Source organism: Lampetra fluviatilis, chromosome 53, assembly GCF_964198595.1.
Source record: "Lampetra fluviatilis chromosome 53, kcLamFluv1.1, whole genome shotgun sequence".
NCBI lineage: Eukaryota > Metazoa > Chordata > Hyperoartia > Petromyzontiformes > Petromyzontidae > Lampetra > Lampetra fluviatilis.
In genome coordinates, this window is record NC_136327.1 from 9,780,400 (window position 1) to 9,798,687 (window position 18,288).

General features: G+C 51.7%; 1 protein-coding gene across 1 annotated transcript in view; it reads left to right on the top strand.

Annotated features, from left to right (window-relative positions):
• ME2 (malic enzyme 2) overlaps nucleotides 1-18,288 on the top strand; it is a 76,141-nt gene that overhangs the window by 15,094 nt on the left and 42,759 nt on the right. The window contains exons 3-5 of the mRNA XM_078879382.1: nucleotides 8,100-8,233; nucleotides 9,085-9,234; nucleotides 10,707-10,782. Coding sequence (XP_078735508.1) covers nucleotides 8,100-8,233; nucleotides 9,085-9,234; nucleotides 10,707-10,782 — 360 coding nt within the window. The remainder of the gene's footprint in view (nucleotides 1-8,099; nucleotides 8,234-9,084; nucleotides 9,235-10,706; nucleotides 10,783-18,288) is intronic.

Consider the following 18,288-nt stretch of genomic DNA (forward strand, 5'->3'; position numbering starts at 1 on the left):
TTGGTCCAGGGTCCTAGACGTCTTCGGCCGACTTGGGTCTTCGTGTAGCAGAACCCCTCCAGAGCTCTCAGCGCTCTGACTTTTATACCTGTTCGTGGCCGGGTTGTCCAATCCCCGGCCACCTTGTGAGACCCTCTGATTGGTCCTTCCCAATCTGGGTTTGGATCCTACCTCACCCCATTTGACCCTGACCGTTTGATTGAGCGGGAAAACCTTGTTTAGATCTGCTGTCACAGTTTGCGAACAGCGAGTAGTTAACACCACTACACGTTTAACGTTTTCCTTGGCAGTTTGTTTGATACGCGTTTTTCCGTTCGTGTGCCTGTGAGCTAACACTTGCATCTGTATATTTGTATTATTTGTGTCCCTGTTTCTGTTGGTGTATCTGTGTGCTTGTGTTCGTGTCTGTTTATGCTTATTTGTGCGTTGGTACTTTATGTATTATACTGTGTACTTTAGTGTTTGGTACATCCTATTGTAGCTTACTGTACAGTGTTCAGAAGGGGGGGATTGGCACACAGATTTTAACAACTACAGGGGCATCTCTCTTCTCAGTGAGCCGGAAAAGGTCCTGCCAAGGATTATTCAGCATCGCCGCCTTGCCAGGCAAGCTGAGGAGAGGTTTGCGGAGCCCAGATATGGTTTTAGACCAGGACGGACCTGCATGGATGTCATATTCTCCGTCCGTCTGCTACAGCAGAGGTGTCAGGAATTCCACCAAGACCTATATATCTGCTTAATTGACCTGGTCAAGGCATATGATACCATCAACAGGCCAGAGTTTTGGGCTGTTCTTCATGCTTTCGGAGTCTCTGACTCTGCACACAATTCATTCGGGGCCTTCATGATGGTTGGCTGGCCAAGGTAAAGCTACGTGGCCAGGAGTCGGAGCCATTTCCTGTTAACTTTGGGGTACGACAGGGATGTACTCTGCTTTCCCACCTGATGATGGACGCTTGTGTTGCGCCCGAAACGTCGTGATTTATTTTATTTTATACCTACGTGACTTTACCGAAAGAACCAAAGAGTATTTGACCACGTAGTTTGAGAATCTTTCCGTGGCTGAACCAGAGAAATTTTTATCTGGTACAGATACAATGGTAGACTGATTAATGGCCGGGTTCCGTCGGGGGATAGCTCCCTATTGGTCAGCCATGTTATGTATGCTGATAATCTAGTGATTACTGCTCACTCAGAGGTAGAGTTGGAGGTGCTGCTGCTGAACCTGGAGCGTGCTATGAAGAGGTAAAGGTCTTTACCATCAGCCCTATGAAAACTAAGCACCTGCCTGGGTTTTTTGTACCATCAAACACTCAACTCTCTCAACTCAACATTGGTGATCGAGCAGTTGTGGAGAGAGTGGAGAGCTCCCATACCTGGGCAGTGTGCTTATGACCAGCTCCAGTTGGACAGCAGAAGTCTCACTCCAAATTAGTTGGGCAGCATTATCTTTTCATTGGCTGCGTCATGCGGTGTGGACGCTACCTAGTCTGTCACTACATGAAGCTTCTGGTCTTCTCGGCCACATTTACAGTGAGGGAAAAAAGTATTTGATCCCCTGCTGATTTTGTACGTTTGCCCACTGACAAAGAAATGATAAGTCTATAATTTTAATGGTAGGTTTATTCTAACAGTGAGAGACAGAATAACAACAACAAAATGCAGAAAAACGCATGTCAAAAATGTTATAAATTGATTTGCATTTTAATGAGGGAAATAAGTATTTGACCCCTCTGCAAAACATGACTTAGTACTTGGTGGCAAAACCCTTGTTGGCAATTACAGAGGTCAGACGTTTCTTGTAGTTGGTCACCAGGTTTGCACACATCTCAGGAGGGATTTTGTCCCACTCCTCTTTGCAGATCTTCTCCAAGTCATTAAGGTTTTGAGACTGAGGTTTGGCAACTCGAACCTTCAGCTCTTTCCACAGATGTTCTATGGGATTAAGGTCTGGAGACTGGCTAGGCCACTCCAGGACCTTAATGTGCTTCTTCTTGAGCCACTCCTTTGTTGCCTTGGCCGTGTGTTTTGGGTCATTGTCATGCTGGAATACCCATCCACGTCCCATTTTCAATGCTCTGGCTGAGGGAAGGAGGTTCTCACCAAAGATTTGACGGTACATGGCCCCCGTCCATTTGATGCGGTGAAGTTGTCCTGTCCCCTTAGCAGAAAAACACCCCCAAAGCATAATGCTCTCTTGAGCAGGGGGACCTTGCGGGCGCTGCAGGATTTCAGTCCTTCATGGTGTAGTGTGTTACCAACTGTTTTCTTGGTGACTGGTCCCAGCTGCCTTGAGATCATTGACAAGATCCTGGGCTGATTCCTCACCGTTCTCATGATCATTGCAACTCCACGAGGTGAGATCTTGCATGGAGCCCCAGGCCGAGGGAGATTGACAGTTCTTTTGTGTTTCTTCCATTTGCGAATAATCGCACCAACTGTTGTCACCTTCTCACCAAGCTGCTTGGCGATGGTCTTGTAGCCCATTCCAGCCTTGTGTAGGTCTACAATCTTGTCCCTGACATCCTTGGAGAGCTCTTTTGTCTTGGCCATGGTGGAGAGTTTGGAATCTGATTGATTGATTGCTTCTGTGAACAGGTGTCTTTTATACAGGTAACAAGCTGAGATTATGAGCACTCCCTTTAAGAGTGTGCTCCTAATTTCAGCTCGTTACCTGTATAAAAGACACCTGGGAGCCAGAAATTTTTCTGATTGAGAGGGGGTCAAATACTTATTTCCCTCATTAAAATGCAAATCAATTTATAACATTTTTGACATGCGTTTTTCTGGATTTTGTTGTTATTCTGTCTCTCACTGTTCAAATAAACCTACCATTAAAATTATAGACTGATCATTTCTTTGTCAGTGGGCAAACGTACAAAATCAGCAGGGGATCAAATACTTTTTTCCCTCACTGTATGCCCCCCCTTCTCTATGCTTGTGAAACGTGGACCCCTCTAATGGAACATTTACACTGGTTATACAAATTCAGGCTGGTCTGCCTACGATCCATCCTGGGTTTAACCAGGCTGGATTGTGTTGAGCTCTCAAATTCTTGAAAGATCTGGACACATTTCCCTCAGAGCTCCTCCTCCAGGCAAGGCTGCGTTGACTGGGCCATGTAGCTTGCATGCCCAGCCACCACATGCCCAAGCAGCTTCTGTTTGGCCAGATAGAGGGGGCCAAACAGGCATGACATGGGCTGGAAAATATATTGACTTATGCGGTACATGAGGATGTGGAGCTGAGTGGACTTGCCGAAGACTGGTACTAGCGATGTCAAGATCGACCTCTATGGAGGATGCTCGTGAAGGATGCTACCTAGCAGTTGGAGGCAGTTGCCCTCCAAAAACAACAGAGGGCAAAAGAGTGATGCTCACAACAATGAGCGGCACGCCCGGCGGCTGCCATGCAGCTGCTTCTCTTTCTGCGGTGGAAAACAATTGCCTGCCGGCAATGACGCCCGAGCGATACCATGCGACCTTAAATGTATATGTAATAAAGGTCGCGAAAGCAACTTCTGAAATCAGGTTTGTTTATTATCTTCCTTCCACAGCTCTCATCATACGGACTCTTCTGCTATCTAACTCCTTCACGCTGTTGACAGACAGCGTGAGAGGGAGGGATAGAGAGAGAGACTGTTGCTGCCACGTGGCAGGCTCTGGACCCCCGGCTCCTGCGTGGCTTCTCCCTTCGTTCTAGTTCTGACCACGTGTTACCTGTCTCCACCCCTTTTAATCCCTGGGTCACGTGGTGCCTTTCAACCAGTCCTGGGTAACCTCCCTGGAATCTTCCAGATTCCATCCTACGGTCCCAGGACCACGCCCCTAACTCGCACCCCCCCATTGGCTGTGGCCAAAGCCAGCAAGGCCAATCATCTCCTTCCAGGTGTCACCTTCCCATTACGTCAGGGCCACGCCCCTACACCTCTCCCCATTGGTTATGGGTCTGGACTGGTAGAGCCAATCATTATAAACGGGGTGTGACCATTCAATCACCCAGGTATACCCTCACATTACATATGTAGTGGTGATACGCGCTGGGGTAGGGATCGTGTGCCAGCGCGTAGTGATTGGCTGTGTGTGTTGGTGACGCGCGCTGACGGTGAAGGATCAGGGGTCAGCGCGGGGTCGGGGGTTATGAGGCAGTGATTGGTTGGGTATCAGTGACGCGCGCTGACAGCGATGGGATCCTGGGGCAAGCGCGCGGGGATTGGTCAACTAAGGGGGATGCTCACGTCGAGGTCCGCATACGCTCCGTCTCCCGTGAGCGGGGGCTATATAAGGTGGTGCGCACAGGCGCACGGGGAGCGAGTGACCAGCGAAGACTGAAGACGGAGGAGGAAGAGATAGGGCCCTGCGGTACCTAGTCCCGCTGTCCTGTAGGGGCTGGGGCTCTGTGTGACCCAGAGGCGGAACCCTGGGACCCGGGGCCGAGCGTCCGTGAGAGGGCCGGCCCTTGGGACTCAGAGGTTGTGGCCCACGCCCAAGCTGGGGTGGGCCTGTAGGCTCCACGGACGTTACGGGGCGGAGTGCAGTGTGAGCATGCAGTGTGAGCCATAGTAACTACACGTGTCAAGTGAAGTGTGTGTAGTCAAAGGCATAGTAACTACACGTGTCAAGTGAAGTGTGTGTAGTCAGAGGCATAGTAACTACACGTGTCAAGTGAAGTGTGTGTAGTCAGAGGAATAGTGACCACACGTGTCAAGTGAAGTGTGTGTAGTCAGAGGAATAGTGACCACACGTTGTATCGTGACAAGTCAAGGTTTAATAAAAAAGTGTGCTACCCGTCAAGTGGTTTCCTGCCGTCATTCCAATACTTCACATATACATGGGTCGTGATTCATCGTCAAAACAACGATAAACGGGCCAACGTTAAGCGAGGAGCGACTGTATCTTCCAATCATCTCAGTCAACCCATGGCACCTGGGTCTGTCCCGTGACTTCTTGTCAGCGAGCCTTCGACACATCACGTGGCCTCAGAGGGCACCTGGTCTGACACAGGTGCAGTGGTGACGTCACCGCCACTTAGTGGCGAATGGTGGGTGTTATTATACTCTTTGTTTTTTTTTGTAAAGTCACGTAGGTTAAAAAAGAGAAAACAAATAAATTCAATCACGACGTTTCGGAAGCAACACAAGCAACCGTCATCAGGTGTTACCTGCTCCAGAAAAATTACTGAGGCATCTGAAGAGAGTTAATGCGAGACAACGTGTTTATATAAGGTGTTATCGGGGGGGGCGAGGAGTCAAGGGGGTCGGGGGGGGGGGCATGTGGCAAGCAGTGTGTACGGTTGTCCACCGGATTAGCATGAGTTAAGCCGATAGATAACCATCTAGATGACCATCTATATTCTTTTGTAATGTCAGTAGAGGGGAGTTTGTGACCCAACGGGTACCGGGGAGGGGAGTTTGTGACCCGACGAGTGCTGGTGGTGTATTAGACTCGGAGTAAGACAAATGGATATGGCTGTACAATTATAAGGTAGTTAAAGTTTGACTTGGTTGATGACATCTTTCCAATGATTGCTTAATTTAAAACCATCCTCTCGGTGGAAGTTGTGTCTATGTTTGTATATCTGGATGGCTTCATGGACAAATCTTTGGTAGTGTCCGGGAGGTTTGCAGAGTACTTTGGTATCGGAGAAAACGATATCATGAGAACCCGCTGTGTTGAAACACTGATCAGCCACGGCCGAAGAATTCGTTCTGCCGTGTTTCAAATCTGACTTGTGCTCGCGAATTCGGTCAGAAATATGTCGTTTCGTCTCCCCGATATAGCAGTCACCACAAGTACAACTCAATTTATAAACACCGGGGTACTGTAAGTCAGGAATAACATCCTTTACGGATGGGATCAGATCACGGATTTTGTGTACTGTATTGAATCGGACCTGGATCTTGTGCTTGGCGGATAGTACGATCAGAGTAGCCGTTCATCTTGAGGGCCAGATGTACATGTTTTAAACGACTGGCCAGGTGGTATTGGTCTGAGATGCAATGAGCCCTATGGAATAGTGTTTTGATGAGGGAATTATTTTGAGCCGGGTGGTGGTGGGAGTCAGGCTTCAAGTAGGAATCTGTGTGGGTGGCCTTCCTGTACACTAAATGTCCCAAAGAGCCATCGGGTTTCCTCTCAAACAGAACATCCAGGAATGGTAGCTTGCCATCTTTCTCCACTTCCATGGTAAATTTGATGGATGGGTGTCTGGAATTGATGTGGGCTAGGAATTGGTTCAATGCTGGGAGGCCATGTGGCCAAATGACAAGTATCATACACATATCTCTTCCATAGAGAAGGACGAAGGGTGGATGTCTGGATGGCATCTGATTCGAATTTCTTCATGAAAACATTGATTATCACTGATGACAAGGGGGAACCCATAGGGGTGCCCTCATTTTGTTTGTAGCAGGTACCATTCCAGGTAAAGTAAGTGTTGGTGAGGCAGTGCCTAACCAGCGCAGGTACATCCGGTTTCAGTCCATGTTGGACCAAGTCTTCAATTATTGTTATGGTGTCAGGCACTGGAACCTTGGTGAACAGAGAGACCACATCAAAACTGACGAGGACCTCGTCAGGAGAGAGTACAATGTTCTTGACCATAGAAACCAATTGGGTTGAATTTCGATTTAAAGCTTTCGTGACTGCAGGGATTCATCTTCTTGGTTCTTTCGGTAAAGTCACGTAGAAGGGAAATAATAAAATAATAAAAATAAAACCTAATAAAATAATTCTCACGACGTTTCGGCCACAACGCAAGCAGCCGTCCTCAGGTGAAGAACAGGTCTGTCGGAAAGACAGCATCTCATTCAGAAGAACAGGTCTGTCGGAAAGACAGCGTCTCATTCAGACACTGTCTTTACGACAGACCTGTTCTTCACCTGAGGATGGCTGCTTGCGTTGTGGCCGAAACGTCGTGAGAATTATTTTATTATGTTTTATTTTTATTATTTTCTTATTTCCCTTCTATGTGACTTTACCGAAAGAACCAAGAAGACAATTGGGTTGAGTTAAGTACTGCTGAGGTGGTCTTGCCAGTGAAGGGAAGCGGAGTATCCGATAGAAAACAGGCTAAGTGAGTTGATCGTGGACACGATGGGCCGTAGTGGGGTACCTTCTTTATGGATCTTGGGAAGACCATAGAATCTGGGAGGTCTTGCAGCCGAGGGTTTTAGGGAAGGACTTTTGGTTGGTTCGATTAGGGTAGTCGAACTAGTGATGATCTTGTTGGTTTTTGTCGTTAAGCTGTTCGTCGGATCACTTTTAATTTTGGAGTAACTACCATCATTGAGTAGGTCCTGGATTTTGTTGTTGTATGAGTTTTTAACCATGATGACAGTAGCATTGCCCTTGTCGGCCGAAAGGATGACTATATGATCCCTCTTTTTCAAATTTGCGAGTTCAGAGCGTTCGTTTTTGTTAATGTTGCTAATGGGTTTCTTAGCATTCTTGAGAATAGTGGCTATTTCAGCTCTCGCAACGTCCGCTTGGATGTGTCCTATGCCTTTTGAAGGCTACATCGACCTGAGAGATCACATCCTCTACTGGTATATGTTTAGGGGTGACAGCAATTTTTTTTATCTTTAGCCAGTACTGTTTTCAGATTGTCCGAAATCGGGATGTTACTCTGATTGATAACGATCCTGTTAACATCCAGGTTTGTGATGTGTGGTTCTGGCTTCTTCTTTGATAGGAGGTTGAATTTAGAGATCAGGTTAGCTTTACATTTGGCTGACAGTGAATCAGCAGAGGCAGCTGTCATGTTGTCAATGCGGTTCCAATCGGAAGGGGACATTTTTTGTGTTAACATTAAATGTGATTGTAAGAGAGTCTTGTCTAAACTATCGAGTTCAAATCGTAGTAATCTTTTTCTTTCTGAGATTAGTGATAGGCTAGCTTAAAACAAAATCCGCTTAGAGTTCGGTGAAGACACAGCAGCAGATGTGAGTGTGAAAGCGATGGGGTGTTATTATGTTTGCATGTATGAACATGTGTGTTTTGCGAGCTAACGTGTGTGTGTGTGTGTGTTTAAGAGGGATTATGTATGTGTACGAGTGCCTGTGCCTGCATAATGCTGTCCTTATCCGGCGCCGATACCAGGGCATGGCGTTCACAATCGCAGAGCGGCAGATCCTCGGCCTGCAGGGTCTCATCCCCCCAAAAGTGGAGAGCCAGGATATCCAGGCCGATCGCTTTAAGGAGAACTTGGCTGGACTCTCTGAGCCACTGCAGAAGTAAGTCCAAAGCCTGCTCCTTGTCTGCCCGCCCACCCGCCCACTTGCTCCATCGCCTACTGGCCTGCTCGACCACACGCTGATGCTGCTGCCGGGCCCCAGCACACACTTCGTGTGCAGAAGGCTCCTGATGTGTTTATTATACAAGTAGGAGGAAACAGGAGCACCTGGAGATAACCCACAATGACGAGGAGGAAACACTTCTACGTGACTTTACCGAAAGAACCAAGAAGAGGAAACACTCTGTCCTTGTACAGATGGAAACAGATGGTAATTGGTCTACTTGCAGGACTGCCTTCTCCTGGCAAGCCAGGGTATGGCACCTCTTCGGTCCCCCTTGAGAAGGGAGTTTAAAAAAAATTTGTGTGCGATCCACCAATGCTCACTGCCTCCACCGTGCTAGATCACAGGCCACGTCCAGCGTCGCCACCATCACCACCGGTTTAGTTGTGCATGATTCCTCACCGTTTACACACCGGTCGTTTATGGTTCATGCAAATTGAATGCAGTCGTTCGATTTAGGCCAACGGGTGTAATGAGGCCGAACGGGCATCACGGTAGACTGAAGAGACGCAGTGGAATTTCCGTCGCAGTCGAACTGGGGCCCCGCGTGGCGGCGGTTCACAGAATGGCGCCGGACTGCCACCAGCCTGCACTGTGCACCATGCGCAGATGAACGCTGACCTTGCTGCTCCACTCTCACCAGCAGCACCACTGCCTCATCACTCCACTAATTGTGGTGTTGGCTGCGGTGTGGATGATGTGACTGTGTTATAACTCCACCGTGTGTGATGTAGTGTGTGTGTTAATATTGCGGTGTGTGTTGACTGCACTGTGTGGGACGTGTGTAGGTACATCTATGTGATGGGCATACAGGAGCGGAACGAGAAGCTTTTCTATCGCATCCTGCAGGATGACATTGAGCACCTGATGCCCATTGTGTACACGCCCACTGTGGGGCTCGCCTGCTCGCAGTATGGCCACATCTTCCGCCGGCCCAAGTAAGACACCCTGCCTGCTCACCTCTGAGATCTGACCCCTGAAACAGATCCGCATATAGGGGTCTGGTGGCTTGGTGGCAATGTGACTGGGTGGTGACATGGCAGGTTGGAGTTGTTGCGGCGTGGCAGGGTGGCGACGTGGCAGGGTAGGGTCGTGGCATGGTGGGGTCGTGGCAGGGTGGCAACGTGGCAGTGTAGGGTTGTGGCAGGGTGGCGACGTGGTAGGGTGGAGTCGTTGTGGCGTGGCAGTGTGGCGTCGTGACAGGGTGGCATCCTAACAGGGTGATATGGTGGCAGGGTAGGGTCATAGCAGGGTTGCGACGTGGCAGGGTAGGGTCATGGCATTCTTGGGGGTGACACCCTGGACAGCCTTGCCAGTGAGATTCTTCATCGTGAGGGTTTATCCAGGGGAACTCGCAGATCAAAACAAATCAATACTTAAGCTCCTGTTGTGTCCACCAAATCGCGTATGTTTAAAAATTTTATGTACACTTCATGAAAATGATACAACTTGAGACTCATTGGGGTTTCACTTCTGAACAGATGAGACTTGCGGTACCGATGAGTGGTATGGTGATTGTAAAACTTGTGTGTTTTGCAACTAGTTGGCCTTTGGCTGCTTCCGCACCATTACATTTGTATTGTCTGCTGCACTTATTGGACTCTTTGCTTTGATTTACATAAATTAACAGGGAAGTTCAACTTCTGTAACCCCACCCCTTCCTCTAGAGATGGGTTTGGGCTGGTGTGGGCCTGGTGTGGGGCTGGCTTATTTAAAGGCAGCGCTGCCGCATTTCCCCGTGAGGCTTGGCAACACTGATCTAAAGCTATGGCAATTTGAGAGGCAACATGAGTGTGGTAGTGGTGGGGCTTGTGGCAGCACAGCACTATGAGGTACGGGGGCAAGGACAATGGGGGTTAAGGTTGGGGCGCTGTGACAGCCACGACACAACTCCTTCTATTGGGCACATAACCTAAGCTACGGGAATGCAGAGCGCAAATCCTGTGTGCCAGAGGTCGGCTTTGCAAGACATTCTTCACAGACTTGTGAAACACCCTCCATGTGGCATTGGTTTAGCCACCTACTCATGAGGGGACCACGCACCCCTGCATGCTGCACTGTAAGATCGGTGTTTTGCACATGGAAGTCCAGCTGAGGTTTTTAACGACCAAAGCTCAAGTTGAGCCACATTCAGTGGACACCCACGTTCCCGTCATCATCCCTTGTTGACTGGGAAACGGTTTCATTGAGCGGGGCCAAAGCCCAGATTCATACCAGGATCTAATTTTCAGTGGCGCTATCTTGGCCCTCTGACGTCTCAGCCACTTGGCCATCTGGGGAATGGACTTGTTGTGAGTGGATATGCGGGATTAGCGTGTGAGAGTTACCGATGTGGTGGTGGTGGAGCGACAGCTGAATCGCCGCACCCTGGGTAACCTGAGTAACGGCCCATGTATTCACTTTCCCACAGGGGTCTATTCATCAGTATCAACGACAAGGGCCATGTCCGCTCTGTCCTCGACAACTGGCACCGGCCTGAAGTTAAGGTAACACAAGCGATGGTGATGGTTATTATGGTGGTGATTATGGTGGTGGGGGTGATGGTTATGGTTGTGATGATGCTGGTTATGGTCATATTGGGGGTCATTATGGTGGTGAGGGAGGTTATGGTCGTGGTGGTGGGTTGCGGTGGTGGTGGTTATAGGGGGAACGGTGGCGCAATGGTTCGCACGTTGTGCTCGAACCCGGCAACCCGAGTTTGATTCCCGCTCACGGTCAACACCAGTTGCGATTATCTGAACTGTGTCTTGGCCTCCCCTATGTCGACTCAGCTTCATAAGTGCTCACTAGCAGCACTTTCCCCGAACATTCTATTTAGCCTATATGGGGGTCTTTCTCTTTGTCTCTAGCCTGGCATAGGTGATGTGGTTCTGTGTTCGTTTTTGTATCTATGTGTAGAGGTGGTACGTACCGGGGTGTAACGAGCCATTATGTAGCCGGTGTCTACATCACGGTCCGTGCCTGGGGTGGCTACATCGACGTCCGCATATAGCCTGCCCCTCGGGGGCAGGGGGGTATATAGGGCGGTGCGCGAGAGAGCTCGGGGAGTTGTTGGAGCCAGTGCAGAAGGAAGACGGAGCAAGCTAGATAGGACCCTGGGACCCCTAGCCCCGCCGCCCTTATCAGGGCCGGGACTCTGTGTGGCTCAGTGGTGAGACCCTGGGAACCCCTGGCCCGACGTCCTTATCAGGGCCGGGTCCGATGGGCCAGTGGTTGGGACCCGTACCCTGGCTAGGTCGGGTCAGATAGCCTCCTCTAGGAATTACATAGCCGGAGGACCTGAGAGCGTAGCCGGTGTCAGGCATGCGTAGCCGTAGGCTGTGTTCCTAGGCTGTATAGCTGACTGTTACTGTAGAGTGTTATAAATAAATACGTGTTGCCTCCGTCAACTCGTCTACTGCATAATTTACACCATTACATATGTGTAGTGTATTGTACACTGGTGTGGGGTGGAGTGCGGTAGTGTGAAGTTATTTGTGCGGTGGTTTTATGCTTGCAGTGTGTGTGGTATGTTGTGAATGTGGTGGTGTGTGTATTGTGGTGTGTGGTGTATGGTGCAGTGTTTGGGTGTGTGACGTGGTGTGGGGGTGGGAGCGGTGGGGTAGATCTGGTGGAGGTGATGGTGAGTGGGGGGTGTGTAAGTCTTTCAATATGTGTATGTAGTTATTGAGCTGTGCGCCACGAACCCAATTACCCGAGTTCGATTCCCGCTAACGGCAAACATCGGTGATGAATATCTAAACCGATCCTTGGCCTTCCCTAGGTCGACTCGGCCTCAAATGAGTACCTGGTGTGGTTGTGTAAACATCACCACTAGGGAGACAAAGGCGTGGTGCTGGCCACCCACCCCCTCGTGTGCCATTCCGGCCTTCATAGATACTCGCTAACAGCGCTTGCCCCAACAGTCTCTTGTAAGGTTATACAGAGGATTTTTGTATGTAGTTAGATCAGTGTGTGCGAGGGGCTGGTAACCCCCTCCACCTGGAACTATTTTCGACCTAATACCACGGTGGAAACATCAAACTAAGCTTGTGCTGGAGATTCCCAAAGGAATAGGTATTCACAACACCTTCTAGCAAAACCTCTCTTGGCAGAGCCAGACTCTACCCCTCTACTCGGGATTTTTCAATAAATACCAGAACACGGAGGTTGGCCACGTGGAATGTTCGAACTCTCGCTGCAGAGGATAGGCTGCCATTCTTCTTTCAGGAGATCGACTGGTACCACATGGAACTCTGGAATACAGGAGGTCTGGTGGACTGGTTTGGCTCCAGTCACCACGAGGGGTGGACAGTCCTCCGCTTGGGGCAGGAAACTGCCAAACAACAGGGAGTGGCATTGCTTTAAAAAAAAGGAATGAAAGGGGTGTGGGAGCGTGGAGGCAAGTTGTGGAAAGCTGTGAGTCCCAGGCTGCTGTGTGCTTGTCTCCCATGAACAAGCGGAGAGGAATGGTGGTGGTGGTTGCTTAAGCCCCCACCGAATATGAACAAGGGATGCAAGCAAGACTAATGAGTGTGATGCCTTCTATATCCTCCTGTTCAAGGTACTAGCTAAAGTGAATAGAGTCATGCTCTTGGGTGATTGTAATGCCCAAGTGGATAATGATACAGACACCTGGGCTGGAGTGATTGTGTAATGCGGGCGTAAACGGCTTCGCGGATATGACGTCATGGGGGGGAGGAGTTAGGTCACGTGTGAGAGAGGGGTGAGGTCTTAAGGGAGAGATACCGGAAGAGACGGGAGAGTGTGGGAGACAGAGTTAGAGTGAGGCCACGCAGGGCGGAGGTCGAGGAGTGGCGAGATCGCCACACACACGGGGGAGTAAGACTTGGCATCGTCGGCCAGCGGTGACCAAGCGTGGAGGAACGACGGGCAGCGGTGGAGCTGCAGTGAGGGCAGCGGTGGAGCTGCAGTGAGGGCAGCCGGAGGACTGCACAGGGGATCTGCAGCGGAGCTGCAGAGGTGTGGAGGCTACGGGAGCGAGAGCAGCTATGGAGCTGCCAAGGGGAGAGCTCTGAGCGAGGGCCGTGTGGGAAAAGTGTAAGGACCCGAATAAAGGACAACGGAGACAGACCCAGGATCGAGTCCTTTATTACACTGGTGTCAGAAGTGAAACGGCATGTCAAAACAGCTCAGAAGAAAGAATATTCCTGCGCCATCATCTGCTACATCATCCGACGACGACGACCTTCCTCGGGCGGTCGACCTGCCTGCGATGGAGGAGGAGATCCGTGCGGGAACAAGTGCGGGTCCGGAAGTCCAAGATGTCGCCGCGTCGGTGGATCCGCCTGCACCAGAGGATGCGGATTGGCGATGGAGGCAGATGGCGGCGCAGCTGGAGACGCTGAAAATCGTGCTCGCGCAATTGTGCGAGCTCGTCACGCCGAGGACGGCGTTGGGGAGAGCCGATGGAGGTCCGCAGGTCGCTGCCTTGCCTCCGCTGTCGGCGCCATTGGCCACGCGGCAAGAAGACGCCATCTTGGGCGTGGCAGGAGAAGAACGGCGGGAAGCCGCCATCTTGCGCTCTCCGCGGCGAGAGGCCGCCATCTTGAACACGTTGCGATGCGACGCCATTTTGAATATGCCGCCTGGTGAGTCATCGGCTGAGGACGGTGCAACAAGGAGTTGCAGTCGTCATCTCACGACCGTCAAAGAATTCTCCATCGGGGGCGATTGGAGTGCTTTCGCCTGCAGATTTCTGGCGGCGGTACGCTCAGCAAGGTGGACGGACGCTGAGGCATTGGAGGTTTTACCGACTCTTCTCGATGACGAGTCGGTGAGATTCTTCCGCTCCATAAAGGCGGAGAAGAAGAAAACATTGAGAGGAGTTTTCGACGAGATGGCAGATGCATATGAGCCACCGGATGATGCTCATCGCCGGTTTGTTCAACGTCAGCGAGCACCCGAGGAGTCGCCGGTGGCATACAGGGGTGCGGTATTGGAGTTGGCCATGGCTGCATACCCGGAGACGGAGCCTGACCTGCTCGAACCTCTCATCTTGGGTAAGATGCTCGAGCTGTCCCGGGATTTGGGGATTCCTATGCCGGTGTGTGGCCACGAAAAGCTTACGTCCCGGGCGGCCGCTAAATGTCTTGATGCCCAGTTCAACCTGCGCCGTTGGAAGCAAGTCACGGCGTGGACAGGGGGGCCCATCGTCGAGGGAGGTGCCGCGGGTTGGGATCCCAAGAAGGCGGTGTACGTTCCTGACGGGGGGGGGCCCGCAGGAGCTGACAGCCGCCTCTGCTCAGTGGTCGGCCCGCAGTACGCCGGGGCCGCGATCTGCGCCACCGCCACGGGAGCGTCGGGACGGGGTGCCTGCGGCGCGGCGCAACAACATCGACTGCTTCTGCTGCGGCCGTAAAGGCCATTACGCCAGGGACTGCTGGGCCCGCGTCCCGGGTCCGCCCCAGCAGGAGGCCTCGTCAGCGGACGTGCCACGGAAGGATCCTCCAGGACAGGCAAGTCGGTGCGCACCAGACACCCGGCAAGGCTTGACACCTCACTCATCACCGCTGTCGTGCGATCCGGGTGTTTTTAATAACGGGGGGAGGCCATCGACTGGGCCACGTCGCTCGGTAACGCAGTGGCGTAAATTGGCACGGCGGGTCGTCGCGACCGCTACTGGTTCGTCCACTGTACCTGGTTCTATACAAGGGGTGGACGTACGTGTGTTAGTGGATTCCGGGGCGTCCGCGATGTCATTTTCCATCTGTTGAACATCCCACCTGAGGCCGTGCGTCCGGTTTACGATTCCTGCGTCGCTGCCAACGGGGGTAGCATTGGGCATTGTGGGCCAGGTGAACGCTACAATATCTATCGGGGGAGTGTCGGCCTCGGGAATTGTGTTAATTTCGAGGTCCCTCGCGGTTCCTTGCTTGTTGGGAACTGACTTCCTGGCCAAGATGCCCATTCTAATTCGAATTAATCAAAACTGCATTGAATTACCGGGTGGGCGAAAAATTACATTTCTACCGTCGCCCTGGGGGCGACCTGCTCCGGTCGCTCAGGTGCAGGCGCTGTCCGAGGTATCTGTTGATATTCCACCTGGCTCACAGATGCTTATCCCCTTGCGATATCGGAAGCCTGTACCTGGTCGTCAGGGTGCAATTGGGATTTTGTTGTCGCCGTCCGCCACTATAACGGGCGGAGCGGCGCTCGTTGGGGCGCAAACTATTGTCCGGCCTGACCAGCAGCCGTTTCTGCAGGTGCTTAATGCAAGTACCGAAAATGTGTGTGTGCCGGCTGGTACGGTTGTGGCACATGCCACTACGGCGTTTACGGCACAAGATCATCTGGGCAGCCAGGTCGTGGTTGGTGGTGTTTCAGGTCCTGGTGCCGCTGATAATCGCTGGATCGCTGAATTGTGTGGGGAAAATTCTTCCCTTTCCGGTGAACAACGTTGTGCGCTTCGTAAATTATTATTGAGTTATTCTGATGTGTTTAGCTCCGACGATTTGGACTTGGGACGCACCTCGTTGCTTTACCATCATATTGACACGGGACGCTGCCCCTATTCGGTTGAACTCGCATCGGATGAGTCCGGCGGAGCGAGATCAGGTTCGAGGCGCAGTGGATGACATGTTGGCTGCGGACATAATATCTACATCTAACAGCCCATGGGGCGCGCCTGTTGTTTTGGTTAAAAAGAAGGATGGCAAATTGCGATTTTGTGTCGACTTTCGAAAATTGAATAAAGTGTCTGTGGCAGATGCGTACCCCCTGCCGCGTATGGACGACTCCCTCGATGCCTTGTCGGGGGCGAAGTTCTTTTCAACGCTAGATCTCTCTTCGGGATTCTGGCAGCTTACCCTTGACGAGCCCTCGCGGGAGAAGACTGCTTTCCGTACGCCGCAGGGGTTATTCCAATTTAATTGTCTTCCGATGGGGCTGAATGCTGCCCCTGCCACATTTCAAAGGTTGATGGAGTTGGTGTTAACGGGGTTGCAGTGGGAGACATGTCTGATATATTTAGATGATATTATCGTCTTCAGCCGCACATTTGATGAGCATTTAATGCGGTTGGAGGCGGTGTTCGCCAGGATGCGTTCCGCAAATTTGAAATTTAAGCCTAAGAAATGTCACCTACTGCAACGGGCCGTGCGCTATTTTGGGGCACATCGTAAGTGCGGACGGGGTGGCCACGGATCCGGACAAGACAGCATGCGTCCGTGACTGGCCAACCCCGGCCACGGTGGGGGATGTACGTCGCTTTTTGGGGTTTGCCTCATACTATCGGAGGTTTGTTCCGGATTTCGCAACGATCGCGAGGCCCTTGCACCTCCTTACGGGTAAAGGAAGGAAATTTGCTTGGGGACCGCCAGAAGAGGCGGCGTTTCAGGGCCTGCGCGATCGACTGGCTACGGCACCGACGTTAGATTATCCTGATTTCGATCACCCCTTCATTCTGGATACGGATGCGAGTGACACGGGCATTGGGGCCGTGTTGTCTCAATCAAAAGGTGGTGTGGAACGCGTGGTGGCGTATGGTAGCCGGGTTTTGTCTCCCGCAGAAACTCGCTACTGCGTCACACGCAGGGAACTTTTGGCTATTGTTTTCTTTCTCCGCCAATTTCGACCGTATCTCTACGGTCGTTCGTTTATTGTTCGCACGGATCATGCGGCCTTGCAGTATGCTCTTAAGATGGACCAACCATCCGGCCAGTTGGCGCGGTAGTTGGACACGCTGCAAGAATTTTCCTTCCAAATTCACCATCGGAAGGGGGTGCGTCACGCGAATGCGGACGCGCTTTCTAGGTTGCCGCAGCGATCCCCTTGCGCGTGCGCGTCGGGGACGCATAGATGTGCGCCGATTCAGCAACCCCCTCAGCCTGTTGCGTTGGCGGTCGACGTGCCTGAAGCTCCAAAGGAGCCGGGACCGGCTGATGGGATTCTGAATCTTCCAAGGGCTGTGTGGATTCGGGAACAAATGTTGGATGGTTCATTGGTCTCGTTACGGAATCGGACTGCGAAGAAGAGTGGGGGACTGGGTACGGGGGGTATGCCGGAAACCGCTCTCCGCGATGGTCTGCTGATGTGGAGGGAAGGGTTACAGGAACGCTGGCGTCTGGTTGTACCGGCATCCTTGCGGTACGAGTTGATTAGGACTCTGCATGGGGACACGCTTTTACATCTGGGGGTGCAGAAGACCCTATTGACGCTGCAGCGAGACTATTTTTGGCATGGCATGACAACGGATGTCGTCGGTCACGTTCGCGCGTGTCCCGATTGTGCCCGGCGAAAACCACCTAAACAACCATATGTGCCGCCCATACAGTTTATTCAGGTGTCTAGAGTTAACGAATTGGTGGCGTTGGACATTTTGGGACCCTTTCCGCCATCCGCTAAGGGAAATAAATACTTGCTAGTTGGGGTGGAGTACCTCTCCCGCTGGCCGATGGCCTGGCCTTTGCCTGACCAGTTAGCGGCGTCTATCACAGACGCCTTTCTATTCGGGTACGTTATGGACAAGGGGGCGCCGGAGAGGCTCCTCACAGACCAAGGCCATCATTTTTCTTCTAAATTGTTGGGGGAGGTGTGCGCGGCTCTTGGAACTAAAAAGATACGGACATCTCCCTACCATCCGCAAACGGATGGTATGGTCGAACAGCTGAATCAGACATTGTCCGCAATGTTGTGTCACACCGTGAGTGAAAAACCCTAACCCTAACCCAGGGATATGCAAACATATCCCTGGGGTACTTTCGGCATACCGAATGACGCCGCATGCGGCTACAGGATATTCGCCGTTTTTCCTTATGTACGGTCGCGAGAACGTGCCGCCAATGGATGTGCAGTTGGGAACTGGAGTGAGGGGACCTGCTAAGCCTCTTCCTGATTACATTCGGGATACCGTTCGCCGGGTTACTGAGGCACGGGAGGGGGCCCGCATGGCTACTGCCAAAGCCCAGGCCCGGAACGAGCGGTGTGCTCGACGCTCGAAGGGGGAGTGCCCCTGGAAGGTGGGGGACATGGCCTGGCTCCATTGCCCGCAG